Source organism: Trachinotus anak, unplaced genomic scaffold (assembly GCF_046630095.1).
Source record: "Trachinotus anak isolate AG129_WGS33_773 ecotype Australia unplaced genomic scaffold, CSIRO_AGI_Tana_v1 ptg000019l, whole genome shotgun sequence".
NCBI lineage: Eukaryota > Metazoa > Chordata > Actinopteri > Carangiformes > Carangidae > Trachinotus > Trachinotus anak.
Genome location: NW_027273870.1, coordinates 1596245 through 1613721, shown reverse-complemented (window position 1 = coordinate 1613721; position 17477 = coordinate 1596245). Strand labels below are relative to the sequence as shown.

General features: G+C 40.2%; 3 protein-coding genes across 12 annotated transcripts; all 3 read right to left on the bottom strand.

The window, feature by feature from the left end:
• Window positions 1–314: 314 nt before the first annotated feature.
• LOC139636833 (CD209 antigen-like protein D) lies at window positions 315–2858 on the bottom strand. Its single transcript, XM_071505194.1, has 6 exons — window positions 2507–2858; window positions 2321–2410; window positions 2016–2228; window positions 1547–1692; window positions 920–1020; window positions 315–641 (listed from the first exon to the last, which is right to left on the bottom strand). The coding sequence occupies exons 1-6, from the start codon at window positions 2676–2678 to the stop codon at window positions 491–493; spliced, it is 873 nt and encodes a 290-aa protein (XP_071361295.1). The 5' UTR covers window positions 2679–2858; the 3' UTR covers window positions 315–490.
• On the bottom strand, window positions 2569–6082 carry LOC139636832 (C-type lectin domain family 4 member F-like). Of its 2 annotated transcripts, XM_071505192.1 has the most exons (6): window positions 5724–6081; window positions 5367–5480; window positions 5062–5274; window positions 4593–4738; window positions 3946–4046; window positions 2963–3575 (listed from the first exon to the last, which is right to left on the bottom strand). In XM_071505192.1, the coding sequence occupies exons 1-6, from the start codon at window positions 5905–5907 to the stop codon at window positions 3422–3424; spliced, it is 912 nt and encodes a 303-aa protein (XP_071361293.1). In that variant the 5' UTR covers window positions 5908–6081; the 3' UTR covers window positions 2963–3421. The 2 variants fall into 2 exon arrangements, with proteins under 2 accessions (XP_071361294.1, XP_071361293.1); XM_071505193.1 differs by lacking the exons at window positions 2963–3575; window positions 3946–4046 and adding an exon at window positions 2569–2687 and having other exon boundaries at window positions 5724–6082.
• Window positions 6083–7331: 1249 nt separating this feature from the next.
• LOC139636834 (mitochondrial glycine transporter B-like) lies at window positions 7332–17019 on the bottom strand. 9 transcript variants are annotated; one of them, XM_071505197.1, is made up of 9 exons: window positions 16408–16779; window positions 16165–16216; window positions 15746–15843; window positions 13506–13630; window positions 12924–13008; window positions 12261–12440; window positions 10621–10789; window positions 9894–10057; window positions 7332–9772 (listed from the first exon to the last, which is right to left on the bottom strand). In XM_071505197.1, exons 3-9 carry the CDS (start codon window positions 15758–15760, stop codon window positions 9650–9652), a joined length of 861 nt encoding a protein of 286 aa, XP_071361298.1. In that variant the 5' UTR covers window positions 15761–15843; window positions 16165–16216; window positions 16408–16779; the 3' UTR covers window positions 7332–9649. The 9 variants fall into 9 exon arrangements, with proteins under 9 accessions (XP_071361298.1, XP_071361299.1, XP_071361300.1 ...); XM_071505198.1 differs by having other exon boundaries at window positions 16165–16209; XM_071505199.1 differs by having other exon boundaries at window positions 16434–16779.
• Between the last annotated feature and the right edge of the window lie 458 nt (window positions 17020–17477).

Sequence of the window (17477 nt, the reverse complement as noted above, 5' to 3'; positions counted from 1 at the left end):
AAATGTAAATATTTTTGAAATATATTATTATTATTATTGTTATTACTTTAGTGTATAATATTATAATCATTCCTGCTGAGGAACAAGATTTATATTTAAAGCTTTAAAATATCTAACCTGTTTTATTGAAGGAGTCAAGTTGACTGATATGAATTATTAGAAATTTCACTTTACAATAAACTTTATTGTAACACTGAATTAATTACTAAAAACATAATTTATCACAATGAATTCACTTTTTAAATTATTATAATCAGCATTTAGTTTTTTATAATTTCAACAACAAATAATTAAAAATATAACATTACTGAAGAGTTTGATCTAAGAAGTTTATTTACAGATGAAATACATCTACATCACACATACAGCATGGAGAAGCTCTACTTCGCTTTAACAGGAGGAAAATGTACAGTTTGTTGATGTCATTTTACAAACGTGGGAGAAAAACAGATGTGGAATCAGTTCATGAGTGTTGCACCATAATTTGATTTCATTTAAGTGTTTTCTCACAGATGAAGTCTAATTTAGAATTGCATGGCAAATCATTCCAGTTTTTTATATCAGCAATCCATTTAGTAATATGAACACAGTTTTCGTTCTGGTTAATTCCTCCATTATTTGGCTCTCCGTCTGCCCAGTACCTAGAGATGAACAAAAACTGTTCAGCCAAAGATTTTTACATGCACTCCATGTCTTTATTATCAGTATATGACGCACAGCAGAGCTGAACTCTTCATCTTCTGTGTCCTTTAATATTTAGATTTAAGTGTGTGCAGACTCTGTTTTCAGACCTGCGTTGAGGCGGCTGAGAGCCCTGCGCCTTCACTTATATTAACTAATGAAGCAGACACTGTTTGTCTCCCTGCTCTGACGTGGCAGAGAGACAGTCAATAAATAAGAAATTGGGAAAATGTCTTACACTGTGGTGGCCTTCGTTCCATCAACCCATTTCCAGAGGCCTTCTGTCTCCTCATCTGTGAGACCGATCCAGATGCTGTCAGGAAATGAGCTTAGAAATATCTGGAGTTCAGAGAGACATTCAGGTGGCTGTCAATTATAGTTTTTTTTACTTTATCATGTTTTATTTAATGGTCTTCCAAAGAGATTAGGTTTGCCCTCAGAGTCCTCCTCTTGATATGTCTCAGCAGGGAAAAAAATGAATGATGGCTAAATTTCATTTAGCTGATTCAGTTTCAGGGCCCTGAGGTTTGGTGCATGTTGGCCCACAGAGAACAGAGCCATTGTTCATGTTGCTTCAGTATTGATCATTGCAGAAGTGATTATGGACTTTTCTTCCCCTTTTCAGACATTTCAGGAAGACTGAACCTGCTTCACCACACTGATCTGGTTTTCCTCTTCCATCCTTTTTAAAAGGCCAAATACCTTGTTTTTTTCTATTAGGTCCTAATATTAAAATCATAACTTAGGGAAGGGGAGCAATTTTTGTATATTTGTATCATTTACATTTACATGTATGCAGAGAATACAATAAGATTACTCAGTCAACAACAAGAGCTTCAAGAAAAGAAACTTTTTCTCCAGTCACCTGTTCCTCCTCGCTAGATACGATCGGCAGCTGTGCACCATGAGTTTCACAGAACTGTTGGCTCTCAGACATGGTTTTCTTTACGGTGTAATATGAATAACAACTGTTGCCAAACCTTATCCACTTGTCAGGACAGGACGCTGTCTCTGTTCAACAACACAAAATAATGTGCTTCAGTCACAATACTGCATGCAAACCTCATGACAAAGCAAAAGACAAAACAGTGCAGAGCATCAAGCAGAGGAACCACTCTCAGTTTTTATACTGTGAGCTCTACAGTGTGTTACTCATCTGTGCAGCTGTGCAGACAGAAAACTGTCAGTGTCTGAACAGCAACAACTCAACATGAAAACCTCATTAAAGGATAAGTTTGGCATTTTGGATAATTTTGACACATAGGTGAATTTGTATTTTCAAAAATGTCAAACTATTATTTTAAATCAGAATCATCATTCATTCGTCAACTCACCGAGCTGCTCTCGTAACTCAGAAACTTCTGTCTGTAGCTGGTTTGTCTCTTGGGTCAGGTTGTCAACAAGGCTTTTCATTTCACTGTTACTTGTCTGCAGTCTGTCTCTCTCTCTGGTCAGGTTGTCAACAAGGGTTTTCATTTCACTGTAACTTGTCTGCAGTCTGTCTCTCTCTCTGGTCAGGTTGGTATTGAGGCTTTTGTCTTGAATCACTGCCACAGCGTAAATGATCAAACATCACTTACACACATTTGGGTAACTTATCGTAACCATTGGTTTGAATGGATGAATTTGGAAAACTTACATAGGACCACCACAGCAATGAGTGCAGCCAGGAGGAGAAGACACAGCAGCCCCAGAAACGCTGCAGCAGGTCTGACGAGATCCCTCCTTCCTGAAGGTGCCAGATAAAAACAAGATCATTTAAATCAGAATCAAATCAAATCAAAATTTGTAGATGCACTTGTTGTCCATATTGTTGTGTACATACCTGGGGTCTGAGCCTCTGCAGGTCCTGGTATATTTGGTGATACGTTCTCCACCGAGGCATTTTCATACACTTTCAGGCTTTCTGCACTGATGTCCACTATATTCTCCTTGTTGTTCTGATCACGTTGAACATTCCTGATGATGTCCGGCTCCTCGTACACATGCTCCGACATGTCTCACAGCTGTCATACATCAAACACACAACTTAGATAAGATAAATATGAATGTTTGGTTTTGAATCCTGCTGTAATAGTTATGTCTGTTTTCTGAAAGAGGCTGGACACTGACGGCAGCATAAAAAAGAAGAAGAGCAGAAAAATGGGAAGTCAAAGCTAAACACTGTTTGGGCATCTGCTTGTTCCCTCTAAGTCCACCTGGTCATCAGTGACCTAAAGGTAATGGCTGTTGTTAACTAAAGAGTAAACACACAGGAAATGAACCCAAAAGACGCATAAACTGTGAGTTTACAATAAACTTTATTGTAACACTGAAGTAATTACTAAAAACATAATTTATCACAATGAATTCACTTTTTAAATTATTATAATCAGTATTTTGGCTCCTCATCTTCCTTTAGTTGTGTTTCTACATTAAAATACCTTTTGGTCTTGATATTGATAATGTGACATGTACTAAATCACTCAGTCAAACATTAATAAGGTTGTCAGTATGTATTTATATTGTTGTTTTTTTAAAATAATTTCAACAACAAATAATTAGAAATATAACATTACTGAAGAGTTTGATCTAAGAAGTTTATTTACAGATGAAATACATCTACATCACACATACAGCATGGAGAAGCTCTACTTCGCTTTAACAGGAGGAAAATGTACAGTTTGTTGATGTCATTTTACAAACGTGGGAGAAAAACAGATGTGGAATCAGTTCATGAGTGTTGCACCATAATTTGATTTCATTTAAGTGTTTTCTCACAGATGCAGTTTAATTTATAAGTGCATGGCAAATCATTCCAGTTATTTATATCAGCAATCCATTTACTAATATGAACACAGTGTTCCTCCGGATGATTTCTTCCTCCATTATCCGGCTGTCCGTCTGCCCAGTACCTAGAGATGAACAAAAACTGTTCAGCCAAAGATTTCAACCATAACTAAAATATAAGAAATCAATACTGTTGACGTCTGGGACTTGTACCTCCAGAGCATGATATTATGAGGTCACTAATGACAGAACTTACATGCACTCCATGTCTTTATTATCAGTATATGACGCACAGCAGAGCTGAACTCTTCATCTTCTGTGTCCTTTAATATTTAGATTTAAGTGTGTGCAGACTCTGTTTTCAGACCTGCGTTGAGGCGGCTGAGAGCCCTGCGCCTTCACTTAAATTAACTAATGAAGCAGACACTGTTTGTCTCCCTGCTCTGACGTGGCAGAGAGACAGTCAGTAAATAAGAAATTGGGAAAATGTCTTACACTGTGGTGGCCTTCGTTCCATCAACCCATTTCCAGAGGCCTTCTGTCTCCTCATCTGTGAGACCGATCCAGATGTTGTCGCGAAATGAGCTTAGAAATATCTGGAGTTCAGAGAGACATTCAGGTGGCTGTCAATTATAGTTTTTTTTACTTTATCATGTTTTATTTAATGGTCTTCCAAAGAGATTAGGTTTGCCCTCAGAGTCCTCCTCTTGATATGTCTCAGCAGGGAAAAAAATGAATGATGGCTAAATTTCATTTAGCTGATTCAGTTTCAGGGCCCTGAGGTTTGGTGCATGTTGGCCCACAGAGAACAGAGCCATTGTTCATGTTGCTTCAGTATTGATCATTGCAGAAGTGATTATGGACTTTTCTTCCCCTTTTCAGACATTTCAGGAAGACTGAACCTGCTTCACCACACTGATCTGGTTTTCCTCTTCCATCCTTTTTAAAAGGCCAAATACCTTGTTTTTTTCTATTAGGTCCTAATATTAAAATCATAACTTTGGGAAGGGGAGCAATTTTTGTATATTTGTATCATTTACAGCCATTTTAAAACAGTATACAGTACATGTATGCAGAGAATACAATAAGATGACTCAGTCAACAACAAGAGCTTCAAGAAAAGAAACTTTTTCTCCAGTCACCTGTTCCTCCTCGCTAGATACGATCGGCAGCTGTGCACCATGAGTTTCACAGAACTGTTGGCTCTCAGACATGGTTTTCTTTACGGTGTAATATGAATAACAACTGTTGCCAAACCTTATCCACTTGTCAGGACAGGACGCTGTCTCTGTTCAACAACACAAAATAATGTGCTTCAGTCACAATACTGCATGCAAACCTCATGACAAAGCAAAAGACAAAACAGTGCAGAGCATCAAGCAGAGGAACCACTCTCAGTTTTTATACTGTGAGCTCTACAGTGTGTTACTCATCTGTGCAGCTGTGCAGACAGAAAACTGTCAGTGTCTGAACAGCAACAACTCAACATGAAAACCTCATTAAAGGATAAGTTTGGCATTTTGGATAATTTTGACACATAGGTGAATTTGTATTTTCAAAAATGTCAAACTATTATTTTAAATCAGAATCATCATTCATTCGTCAACTCACCGAGCTGCTCTCGTAACTCAGAAACTTCTGTCTGTAGCTGGTTTGTCTCTTGGGTCAGGTTGTTAACAAGGGTTTTCATTTCACTGTTACTTGTCTGCAGTCTGTCTCTCTCTCTGGTCAGGTTGACAACAAGGGTTTTCATTTCACTGTAACTTGTCTGCAGTCTGTCTCTCTCTCTGGTCAGGTTGGTATTGAGGCTTTTGTCTTGAATCACTGCCACAGCGTAAATGATCAAACATCACTTACACACATTTGGGTAACTTATCGTAACCATTGGTCTGAATGGATGAATTTGGAAAACTTACATAGGACCACCACAGCAATGAGTGCAGCCAGGAGGAGAAGACACAGCAGCCCCAGAAACGCTGCAGCAGGTCTGACGAGATCCCTCCTTCCTGAAGGTGCATGGACTGAAACGGCTGAGAGCACAAGCAAATGGCTGATGAGAGTTTATTCTAAAACAATTTAGTACTGTATCAAACTCAGTTTGAAGTTCTGCATTATTACAAGTTATTTCCATGAACTGTTGCTGTTTTTATGTTGATAAATGAAAAACAAAACGCATCAACAGAAAATGTAATGTTTTACCCAACACTGCAGATAGTATAGTATAGTAAATAGTATGTATCACATCAGAGACAGACAGACAGATGGATGGATACTTTGCTGTTGGTCCTCAGTGGTGTCCTGTAATTTCGGCAGCGTACTCCCCTCTATCCAGCAGTTGTCGTAAATAACCACATTGTCTGTTTTATCATAGACGTCTGCATCTCTGTCCTCCTTCTCCCCTGTCTGAAATCTAACTTTCTTGGTGAGGTCTGGCTTGGCGTAGATATCCTGAGACATACTGCACTGTAACTACACTCCACCTAATTCAGATGTCCTCTGTTGGACTTGGACCAGTTCCACTGAAATTCAGCATGTTTATTATGATTCTTTTGTTCTTCCTCTTGTTCAGAAATAGAGAAGAAGAAGAAGATAAGGTCAACTCCGATTTTTTGCAGAGGGAAGAACATAGAGGAAACCACACACCCATGAAATAGGAATCTCTCTATCAGTTCAGAATGATAATTTGTAACAGTCACAGGATCATAACGTAGCATCTGGAATCCAGACACAAGAAAAGGAGTGAAGGTGAGATATTAATACATTGTTAGTACTTAAGTACAATATCATACTTTTTCCTTTGACATTTATTTTACATCTTAAATGATGAATTTCAGTTTATTATTTCAATTTAAACATAAAATATGCTGCGCTGTTAAAGATTAAACTACCTTAAAATAAAGTACTTAAAAAACATCAAATTATTGTGTTGCATTTTTTCCAAAGATATTATAAATATCTCCCAGCTTTAGCTTCTTGTTTGTGTTTTTTCTTTTTATCTTTCACTCCTGTGAATGAGTGTGAATTTGTGTTGCTGCTGCAGCATTTGCAGAACCCCCCAGTATTCACAGCAAAGCATTCTGACCATTGTAAAAAATGGTCAGTCATTATTGCTTTAATGTTGTGTTTCAGTGTCTAACAAAAAAGGGAAATGAGCTGGTTCATGTTTCTCTGGTGGGTCGTGATGGGAACTGTGTGTTGGACAGTGAAACCTCAGAACCGTCATCCTCAGCTGCCTCATCAAGTACACACACACGAACTGTATCACCAACCTTTACATTAAAGTTATTCCCAGACCTTTGTAGACCCCTCTATCTCCAACATGTTTGCTTGTGTATGCGTGTATGGACTATTACTGTAATTTATACCATTATGACAAGGTCATGTTAGTGTTGTTACTTTAGCTTTAAGTTATTTTGTTTTTATCTCTTTCATGTCAATTTAGAAACTAAATTTAGCTTTTTTGTTGCTAAAATGTGAATGTCTAACAATTCTCCAACCTTATTTTATTACATACTATTTAAATATTTAATCAAATGTTTGTGTATTTTCTTAATGCCAATTAAGAGTTTAAAATCTTGTTCTTTAATCACAAACTCTCTATAATGTAAAAGACTTATTTTAGAAAATAATAAGCGCTGAATAAATCAGACTTATGTAATGACTGCTTAACATATCTCCTTGTTCCATATGTCGTATTTAATAACTTGTGGTTATAATGGCTGGTTTTGGCTCTGCAACAGCTGAATCCACTGGATCACGATGTTTAGTAGCAGCATGCTTTGTTAATAACATGGTTTTTATCTGTAAGCATAGAATAAAAAACAAACAATAAAGCAAAGTCAACGCCATCTTAATTTCTAATAACAGAAAGTCAAAATAACTTTGGAGAAAAAAATAGAAGAGAATTTATTGACGTTAAAAACCAGGCAGGCACGGCATCTGTCTGAGCAAACAAATATCTACAATGACCATCTACAATACAGTCGCAACAGAAGACGACCGGAGTGTTATCGACAAAGTAAAACTTCCAGGTGTGAGTTATGGCACATGTAGGGCACAGTTAGATACACAGCAAACATGGAGGCATTTAGACGTCAACTCCTGTCACACGCCACTAACTTTCACCATTTAAAAAACGCAAACGACTGGAGACAGCTGGTGGCTCAGCATGTCCTGTGCTTTACTGTTGCTTTCACTGTCTCGTTTTTTCCTGCACAGGCTCCCCTGATATATCCCAGATCACACTGGACATAAGACATTTCTGTCACGTTACCCAGACTAACAAAGGCCTTCAGTGAGATGAGATTTTGGGTGTTTAATGATCCACTTTGTTCAACGTCCATTGAGATCTTCCATTTGGCATTAATTCTATAAACACTTATTTTGAATATATTACATCTTTTTAATACCAACACTAATAAATAATATCTATGAGAAAGGGTACACTGTACAAGCAACACAAAAATATGACCTTCGTGTTTTACAACCAATAATTGTGTAGAAGTCAAACATTGATAAAGAGCCAGTGAGACGCTGGAAACTGTCACAATCCATGTCTCTCTGGCTCATATGGGTTCTGTGTCATTTTTATAAACATAGTAGCACAACGATGAAGCAATGCCTCGCTTGCAAGCTTAATGTTGTGGAGAAATGCAAACAGGCTTCTCATTTGACCACAGAAGGTAAATGAATTAGACACAATTTAAATGATTTGAAAGATTTCCACGTCACCCTGTCTTCAGAAATAATTCCTTAATTTGTAGCAAAAGAAATCAACTTACAAAAGTGCTTAGTTAAACTCAGGAAACAACACAAACTGCACTTCTGTTTTTGATTAAAGGTGCCCTGTGGAATTTTCTTGTAAACAAACAAATGTGTTTACATTCAGTTTTTTTTACCAAAGCACATTGTGTGTATCTGTAATGTCTAATGAACATGATCAATGAATTTCTTACCCAATAAACATTTGCAAAGGTGATTGTTTTGAACATCTTGTACTGTGCAGTGCTTACGTCCGTGTTTGCTAGCTCACAGAGTAGTGTGAAGCCGACTTCACCTTCAACAGACCAAGACTCATAATTACAAGCATTTGTAAACTTCACCACCAAGTGGATCAGCGCAGTCTGGAGAGCTATTTGTGAGCTATGTGCATGTATGTTACTGTAGAGCAGCAACAATAGAAACAAAAAGGGGGCAAACGCACAAAACGTTGATTCGTAGTGCTACTAGTGGTCAGAAACTCCACAGGGTACCTTTAAGTCCTCAGAATAATCAAGCTTTTCAATTATAAAACTAATAAAAACCCATGAAATCCTGATCTGACTAGGAAGCCATCACAGGTCCAAACATATTTTAGTTTAGTTTTATCATTATTTCTTTGAAAAGCACATCTGGTTTCACTATGCAAAAATGCACCACAGTTGTATACAAAGTTTAAATTAGCATAGTTTTGAGTAGTATGGCAACAAAGGCTTTATTGTGATTACTGAAGTTAGCGCAGATTTTCTTCCTATAATGTAGCTGTATAAGTGCTTGTGATTGTCTGAGCCTGAATCAAATAAATCTCCTGCTTTTTCATTAATATCAGCTGACAAGTAAGAAACATTGCTCAATCTTAAGTTTGATAAATATGGCAGGAGCTGCAGCTCCTCTTTTCTGCAGTGCTTTATGTTTTGGTTCCCTCAGCAGGGGCCGCACCAGCTCGCTGAATGTCCCGTTTGTCTTGGTTTTCAAACACCTTGTCAAAGGCAACTCAGCTGCCAAGCAAAGATACTGACCCTCAGTCAATGTTTTGAGTGGTAGCCATACCTCAGGGTGTCCAGACATAAATAGTAAGAGGAGGAATAAGTTCACAGCAGGGTGTGTAACTTCAGTCCAGGACTGACATAAGAGTGCGTCAGGTGTAACATCACAATCTCAACACAGGCACATTTTCACAGACATTTAAATAACAATAAAAACACGCCCACGCCCACACACACACACACGCAACCCCACACACACACGCACACACACACCATTCTCACCCTCTTTTTTTCCAACATTTATCCACCTGGTTCCTCTGCTCAAACAGGTGGCGCTGGCTCACTCTCTGTGAGCTCTTTGGCTCCCTTTCGTTCTGGCCTGAAGCTTTCAGTGAGAAAAACAGATCATTACCCCCTCATATTTCAGCTTTTTTTTTTTTTTTTCCCATGGCTCTTCAGGATTTCAGGCCCATTCGTGCCATCAGCTGTTCGTAGACAGTCCAAGCCATAGCGGCCATTAGAGTGCGCCGAAGAGACCTGGGTACAGCACCACGAAAAAACCCGCCCATGCCGTGCTCCTGTGGGAGAGAACAGAGCAGGAAGGTTCAGTATGATGCTGGTGTTAGTGGTGAGTGTTGCCAGTGCTGCTTCTCCATGAAAATGACAAAATCTGCCTGCTGTGATACAACGAGCACACACCATGTAGATGTAGCGAATCGCGTCTGTCGTGCTCCAGTGGGATGGGCTGACTTGAATGTGGGTCTTCACCACGTCTGCGGGCTGCGTTACCAGCGACGCCATGACACCTGCCACCACTCCACAGCTGAAGTTCACCAGTGGGACGTAGGGTGACGAAGTCACCTCTGAGAGAGAAGATGACTCGGTATTAGGAGAAAGACATGAATATACTGATGTGTACTATAGCAGCTGATTACAGCGGCTTGTTTTCTTCACACTTTCCAAAGAAGAAGAAGAAGAATTTCCCAGAGTGATGACGAATGAAGATGATAATTAAAATAGCACCAGTCAAACAAAAACTAGAAAATGTGGCGGAAATACTGTTTAATTTCTCCAGTGACAAATGATGATGATGATGATGATGATGATGATGATGATGATGATGATGATGATTACTTAACAAGTCTGTCTGTCCTTTTTTTTTTTAAATGGTGGTTAATGTGTTAATGCACATTAAAACAGATGGAAGGAGATGTAATTTGTGCTGTTGGCCGTCTGGATGTATGAAAAACCCTCCAGTTTAAGACAAACAGTACAAACTCCCAAAACCCACTTTTGGAGGCCAAAGATTCAGACGTAGTAAACCATGCAGCACACACTTGATTGATTTTTCTGTAGTACAAGCTGGAAAAAGTGGTAATATTTTCATGACCTCCATTTTGACTTGTTGATGCAGCATGGCTCTCACCTTGAGGCAGCGCCCTCTTGGCCTGGCTGTAGAACATGACGTAGATGCCGGAGAACGGAGCGTCCCGGAGCAGCGTGGCAGTCAGCCCTGAGAACAGAGCCCGGATTCCCTCCGTCTCATACACACTCCTCAGAGCCCCAGCCACACTCACATAGTTGTAACAGCCACTCTGAAACAAAATATAAACATCTACAATGAACGTGGAAGTGATTATTCACGCCATTGCTTTAATGACACTGTTACGACGCTGGAAGTAATTGCCTTATCGCCTAGAAACACCCAACACTGCTACAGACACTGTAGGTGTAAACTGTGATCATTCATTTACGGAAGCTTGGTGGAACAGTCATTCATTGTGTACAGTGTCTCTTAGTGATGATTCATGCTTCATAGTTCATTATCTTTGTTCTCGTCAGCTACGCAGTGACATGTCAGGCAATAATCACAATATTCATGATATATGAATATGCAGGTGCCATCCAGGTGCAACAGGTTTAAGAGAAATTAACATATTTAAAATATCAATTCCAAAACTCTGAAACTTGTTTTTCCCTGCAGTAGAAACACAAAGAAGCCTGGATGATGAAGAGGGGCATCATCTTCCTGTGCAAGAGCCAGAAAAGTAGCTGCAATCAGACTCTTGTATTTAAATAAATAATTATAAAAGTTCTACTTTTTAGGTTGCCTAACTGACACGTTTATGAAGAGTGCCTGACGACATAAAATAAGACTCATCTAACAAACTGATGAGCCAAAAAAAAAGAAGGTTTCTTCCTTCCCCCTTGTGACTTGAGTATAAATGCATTTGTTGGATCAATACTATTATTATTGTCACCTACTAAAATTGTGTCTACTGAAGGTCTATTATTATTATTCCAGGAGGAAATCTGACAAACAAATTGGTTGATAAAAAATCTGTTTTTGAAGCAGGTTCAAAAACAGATCACAAGGACAAATCATTAATCATTGGCTAAAACTGCACCATGGACTAAATGCAATCATACATTAACAACAAATGCTTTTAGTTGTAACCTGCCCTGGTAACAAGTTAACAACATTAACTGAAACATGAATATAAGGAGACGATCAGAAAAGTATTGAAGCAAGATTATACAACTTGTGCTGAGCAGCGGCAGCAGCAGCAGCCTCTGCAGACACAAGTGGTGATTACAGGACGCTCTGCTGGGCTCCGAGTCCGAGTGGTTAAGGGAACTGGAGTTGGCGTGATCCCAGAAGATAACAGCTCATGTACAGAAAACAAGACCTTTCACTCACTCAGGCAACAAACACAAAATCTTCATCTTAATACAAACCAGAAATCACACTGTCTGACCAAGCTGTGTGCTAAAATGCTATGAGCTTATTGTGGCATAGCACTGAAAAGCATTACACACTTCTCTTGGGAGATTGTACCCACTTAAAATAGTTACATAGTGCAAGAACAGGCGTCCAAGGCACACAGTGGAAATGCAAGATGCACCACTGTCCCATTTACAAGTCAATGCACCATTAAAATGATTTTGAAGTTGTCATTTTATGGTGAAATTGTTCCATAGTGTTGCTTTGAAGTCCACAAATCATACAACACATCTCAGATCAGAATGACTCTGAGATCTCTCAGGGAAGAAACTCTCGCTCACCTCAAAGCGTGTCTTGATGACGGTGAATGGCAGCATGCAGACACCAGCCACAGCTCTTGCACCCGCTCCGAGAAGAACAGCCTCACCGGCGTTGGGCGCTCGATCCAGGAAGAAGTGCTGCTTCAGGGAGTAGAAGGTGCTGAAGTAGATGCCCACCCCAGGGATGCAGCGCACAAATGACTGCAAGAGAGAAATACAAGCTTTTAACGTTTCTCTGAGTCAGTTTTTTGCTTAATGTGATGCAATTAAAGACTTTAATTAAAAAATGTCAATCAAGAGTCTAATATGCAGTATTACTTCTAAAAGCATTTTTAACATTTTAAAGTTAAACTATAATGTTTAAAATTGTCATGTTTAATTTTGTCTAACTTAGTTATTAAAGCCACAGAGATCTAGTTCAGTTTTGCAAATTTTGCATTCTGACAGAAACACAGTTATGTGGTCTTTAAAATCAACAAGAGACCGAATCTGGCAGAGTGTCTGTCTGGTTCTTAGAGCCAGAGACGGAGGTAATGTGAATGTGAGGCGACAGACAGAATGAGTGTCTGCAAGTCTGTGCTGCAGCACAACCCTCACTGCCAACGGCCTACATGCAACAATAGAATCTATAACTGCAGAAATTACTGTAAATATTGAAAATCATAAACAAGGTCAGATACTCACTGGTGAAACTCCCTTCCAAAGACTGAAGAAATTCTCTGTCCTAATAACATTGACGAAAACAGTAAACATCCCCACCTTCGGTGCCCTGCAGGACCAAGTTCAAGGACGGTTACAAACACACTCAAATGTGCAACCATATAAAAACCAACACACTCTCACAGACAAATGATAAACAACACAGCTTTGCACAATCATCTAGCATAGATATTATCCTCTGGAAACTGGAGCTAGGGAATTTCCTCCACCTGTGGATCAGTTTAAAATAAATATCCAGTTTTAGCTGTTAACATTTCCTGTTCCTGTCCTCAGCAGAGGGAAATGCAACCTAGCAGCCTGACAGAATGATTACATGGTGCTGGTGTGACTAACTGCTCTATATGGGTCATAACAGCAGGTTCAGGCTGGCACTGCCTTCACATTTTGTCTGTGTATGTGTGTGTGTGCGTGTGTGTGCATGCTTGTCATGTTGTCATACATGCCTAGAGAGCATGTTGCTTATCATAGCGTGATAGAGTCTGACAACATTCAGGCAAAATGTGCGTGTTTGCATGTTCACACACATGCACTGATGTGTGCACATACCCCGGCTTGGCGTTGTTCTGCAGGGTCTGCAGCCGGGTCTTGACCAGATCCAAAGGCTGGAAGAGCAGCGTCGAGCAGGTGCCGCTGAGGGAACCACACATAAAGGCTTTGAGAGCCGGGTGAGCCTGAGGACAATGTCAGAGAGAAGCGTGATGGAGGAAGGAGACAGTGTGACAAGAGAAGGAAATGGCAGACAGAGAGAAGGAGAGGACGGCGAACGTAGAGAGGCATTGGAATTATAGACAGAGAGGAGAGAGAGAGAGATGAGGAAGGGGATAAGGCAAAGAGAAATATAAAGGATTAGTCACAGTGTGAAAAGTATAATCTGAACATGCACCTTTCAACATCACTCTCTGTATGGATCACTTCTTGTTGAACGCCAGGGAAACATTATCCCAACAAATATCCGCATCAATAATATAATAAAAAATAATAAAAATAATGAACGGTGCCTCATACACACACTGGACTTTAATTTGAATCAAAATATGCTTGTGTGACATTTCCAACATTACAAAAAACAAAGCTGTAAACAGAGGAGAGGCCAGGTTCCCACAGAGAGTGGATGATGGAGATGTGCAGAGACAGTCCACACACACACACACACACACACACACACACACACACACACACACACACACACACACACACACACACACACACACACACACGCACGCACACACGCACACAGAGGCTGCTGGGTTGAATTATACTGAGACTCAACATAATCTGTGTTTATATGCCTTATGGACAAACAGGCAGAGAAGGCATGACAGACACAGACAGACAGTCAGATGATAAATTAAAAGACACAGAAAAATATGTAAATATGAAGAAGAAAATGTTCATCTGGACAATAACAAAAAAACACATTTACAGCAACAATCACAAACACAAAATAAACTGTCTGCACCATACATACAATGTCTCCTACACACACACACGTGCCACTTTAATGCACACATTACATACGAACACACACTCCTACCTTCCCCAGGCTGCCCGGGGCTCGGCTCTGAGAATCCTGCTTTTCCTGCATTTTGCCCTCTTTCACCTGCCCCTCTCTGTGATGCTGTATATTATAAAATAAACCTCCATCTCTCTCACAAACCTTCCTTCCCCTCTCCCTCTCCCTCTCTCTCTGTCTCTCTCTCGCCCTCCAACCTACAATGGCTTTTTCCTGCTCCTCATCCTCCCTCCCCCCTGCACCATTTCGTAGCCAAAGCAGAAGCTTAATCCACCCTGCGTTTTTCTGTGGGCTTCTATCTTTATCTTTCAGAGACACACTCACACATCTGTATTTCAGTGCCCCCCTCCCTGCAAAGCTCACTGCTAAATTGCATCTTTGTCAAAAGATATGAGTCATACAGTGGCTGTGAGTGTGTGTGTGTGTTGGGTGGGGGGCTATAAATATGGGTCACAGAAAATGCATGTAGTAGGAGTCTACTTGCACAAGTTATTAAGCAGCAATCTGCTTGCAATCAGGAATCTGTGTACGGCACAGTCCTGTCGTATCCAAAATCTAAAATTTGCCATGAAACTGACCAAAATCAAACTCTCAAACAAACTGACACCGGCTTAGAGCCCGTGTGGCTGGTTAATCAGTTCATAAAAATCCATCCCATTATTCCTGCACCACCAACAATGAACCAAGAAGATTCTGCCAGATTCTGGTTTTGGGGAACTTTCTAATGTTTAAGGGCAAGCACAGTCAATGATTATGCACCGATAAATACCTCCTGCTGTATTAGTTCATTGTGGGCAATGTTGCATATCAGTGAGCAGGACTACAGGCTACATGATAATATTTGATTTTGACTAAGTTTTTTGATCTGTCAGGTGTTTAATTAACTGGAATAGACAAAACAGACATTGTCATTGTCCATACACACATTTCTAAATTTATTTCCAACACAATTGACGACATGGTCACAGTCAAAACAGAGACAATGTGTAATGTCTGCCTGTGGTTTCAGCTGCTGTGAAATCAACTTGGACTGTGTGCTCTCCTCTATCATTAACCAACAGCTGGTGGCTTGGTTGAACTGTCCAATAATTAAAGGGGAAAAAGTTTAACAGCAGAATATTTTTGTGAGGTCACAACACACACACACACTATTTTAACAGTTTGGCTGCATGGGAGAATAAATGTTGATAAAACATGGGTGAGTTGACAGATGCAGGTGTCTGTCGGTCTGTTGTGACCATGACACACAGCCTCCAGCAGCAGGTGCACTCACCGCGGCTAACTCCATCTTTGACCGGGCTGTCGAGCCGGAAGAGTCCAGTTTCTCCTCTGCTGCTGCCGTCTTGACGGTGGATACTTCAGCCAACGTTACTAAAAACAGCGGAAATCAGATGACACACGTTTTAATACTGTATCAGCGTCCAAGACGCCGGTAGCAGCAGGCTAGCTGCGGCTAGCTGCGGCTAGCTGTCAGAATGTGAGGATGAGGGCAGCGGGACAGACTAACACTGACAAGCCGACCGCTTTGTGTCTGCTTAAAACAAAAAACACTTTTTTTAAAGGCAAACGCCACAAAACCTCTCAGTTCTGACAGGTGGTCTGTTTCTGAAAAGGTCCCCAGGCTGAGCAGTCAGCCACACACACATTACTCGACTAGCTAGTAAGCTAACTTAGCATGCTAGCTCCTCTTACCGGAGTTCGGAGTCTGTCAAGGGTCGATGGAGGTGATGTCCGCCCCTGCCAGCTCCAGAAACACCATGTTTTGTATTTACTGTGATAAATTTACTGCAAACGTTTCCAAACAGTTCAACGCTGGTGAACACCTCCCTGTCAGGCTGAACACAGAACTTTCTGGCAAAGCTAGCTAGCGATAACATTAGCGGTTGGTTAAGTTACCTAACTTTACAATTGTTCTCCTCTGCATTTAAAAAGTACCTTGACGTTTCGTAACGTATCCTGACCTGTCTTGTTATTTCAGGAAGAAATTTTAAGCCGCAGTAATGTCTTGTCCGTCGCATAACTCTGACTAACGAAGCCGCTGCCGCTCACGCTGCTGCGCCTGTTAGCATCTGGCTAACAAGGTTCACCTCCAGCAGCGACTCTCCCTCAGCGGCTGTGGAGCCGGATGGGTCAGTCAGCGGGGACACTGGGCTCCGAGTGCGGGCTCTGGTTCTTTATCACAAGGCGCCATCATATCTAAAATATGGACTTAATATTCTTTCATTTTAGTTCGACATTCATAGAAAATGAGCCGGTATGTGCGTTGTGTGCAGTGAAGCCGGTGCAGTTCCGACACTGACCACATGGTGTCGCTGCTGCCCTGTTTGACGCACCTGTGGTACCCTACTTACCTGCTGTGCATGTGTTATGCAGGCAAGGGCCGTGCGAACAGCTTCCGCTTGTGGAGCCTGAAGTAGCTCATGGTGGATTTTGAGGTCTGCTTTGGATCATTTTCCTGTGTAGAAGCCTGCAGGACATTTGCAGATATTTGGTGGAAGCCAGGCAGTTGTATTTACTTAATTTCAGTGCCCCAAACTTCTGCAAACAACTGTGACCTATTAAAGGTACCAAACTGTACATACCTCATTATTATGAAGACCCAGTAATTATATGAATTAATGCAGATAAAATAACTATTTATGGTTTATGGATTTTATTTTAAAGTATGTATTTCACAATGCAGTTTTTCATCAGATTGTTTTGTTTTTTTGTCATTAAGCCACATTTCTTTGGTCAGTAGAGACAAACGAATGAGCCCCCTGTCTTATTTCAAACACTGTCTTTATAGGGTTGAAGGATATTTGTGTACAATGAAATACAAAATTATGTGAATCTGCTGGTGTCTAAATATGTGTTTTAATTAAATAAAAGTAAATCTGTAGGAGCGTAAACTGGCAGATCACTCACGTTAGGCATTCACTGGAGTTTCAGGCACTGTAATTTAAGAAAAATACTAAAAATTCACGTAACTATCTAGCCTTCCTTACTTCAATACCCCTAATATC

What these genes read in the sequence shown, in the direction of transcription:
- LOC139636833 (XM_071505194.1), bottom strand. Translation starts at nt 2,678, where the DNA reads ATGTCGGAGCATGTGTACGAGGAGCCGGACATCATCAGGAATGTTCAA. An exon ending in CATTGCTGTGGTGGTCCTAT is followed by an intron (nt 2,229 to 2,320) that starts GTAAGTTTTCCA and finishes ACGCTGTGGCAG; the next exon opens with TGATTCAAGACAAAAGCCTC. An exon ending in TATCTAGCGAGGAGGAACAG is followed by an intron (nt 1,021 to 1,546) that starts GTGACTGGAGAA and finishes TCTGAACTCCAG; the next exon opens with ATATTTCTAAGCTCATTTCC.
- LOC139636832 (XM_071505192.1), bottom strand. Translation starts at nt 5,907, where the DNA reads ATGTCTCAGGATATCTACGCCAAGCCAGACCTCACCAAGAAAGTTAGA. An exon ending in CATTGCTGTGGTGGTCCTAT is followed by an intron (nt 5,275 to 5,366) that starts GTAAGTTTTCCA and finishes ACGCTGTGGCAG; the next exon opens with TGATTCAAGACAAAAGCCTC. An exon ending in GGAACGAAGGCCACCACAGT is followed by an intron (nt 3,576 to 3,945) that starts GTAAGACATTTT and finishes GTTCATCTCTAG; the next exon opens with GTACTGGGCAGACGGACAGC.
- LOC139636834 (XM_071505204.1), bottom strand. Translation starts at nt 14,544, where the DNA reads ATGCAGGAAAAGCAGGATTCTCAGAGCCGAGCCCCGGGCAGCCTGGGG. An exon ending in CCCCGGGCAGCCTGGGGAAG is followed by an intron (nt 13,631 to 14,493) that starts GTAGGAGTGTGT and finishes CATTGTCCTCAG; the next exon opens with GCTCACCCGGCTCTCAAAGC. An exon ending in TTTGGAAGGGAGTTTCACCA is followed by an intron (nt 12,441 to 12,923) that starts GTGAGTATCTGA and finishes TCTCTCTTGCAG; the next exon opens with TCATTTGTGCGCTGCATCCC.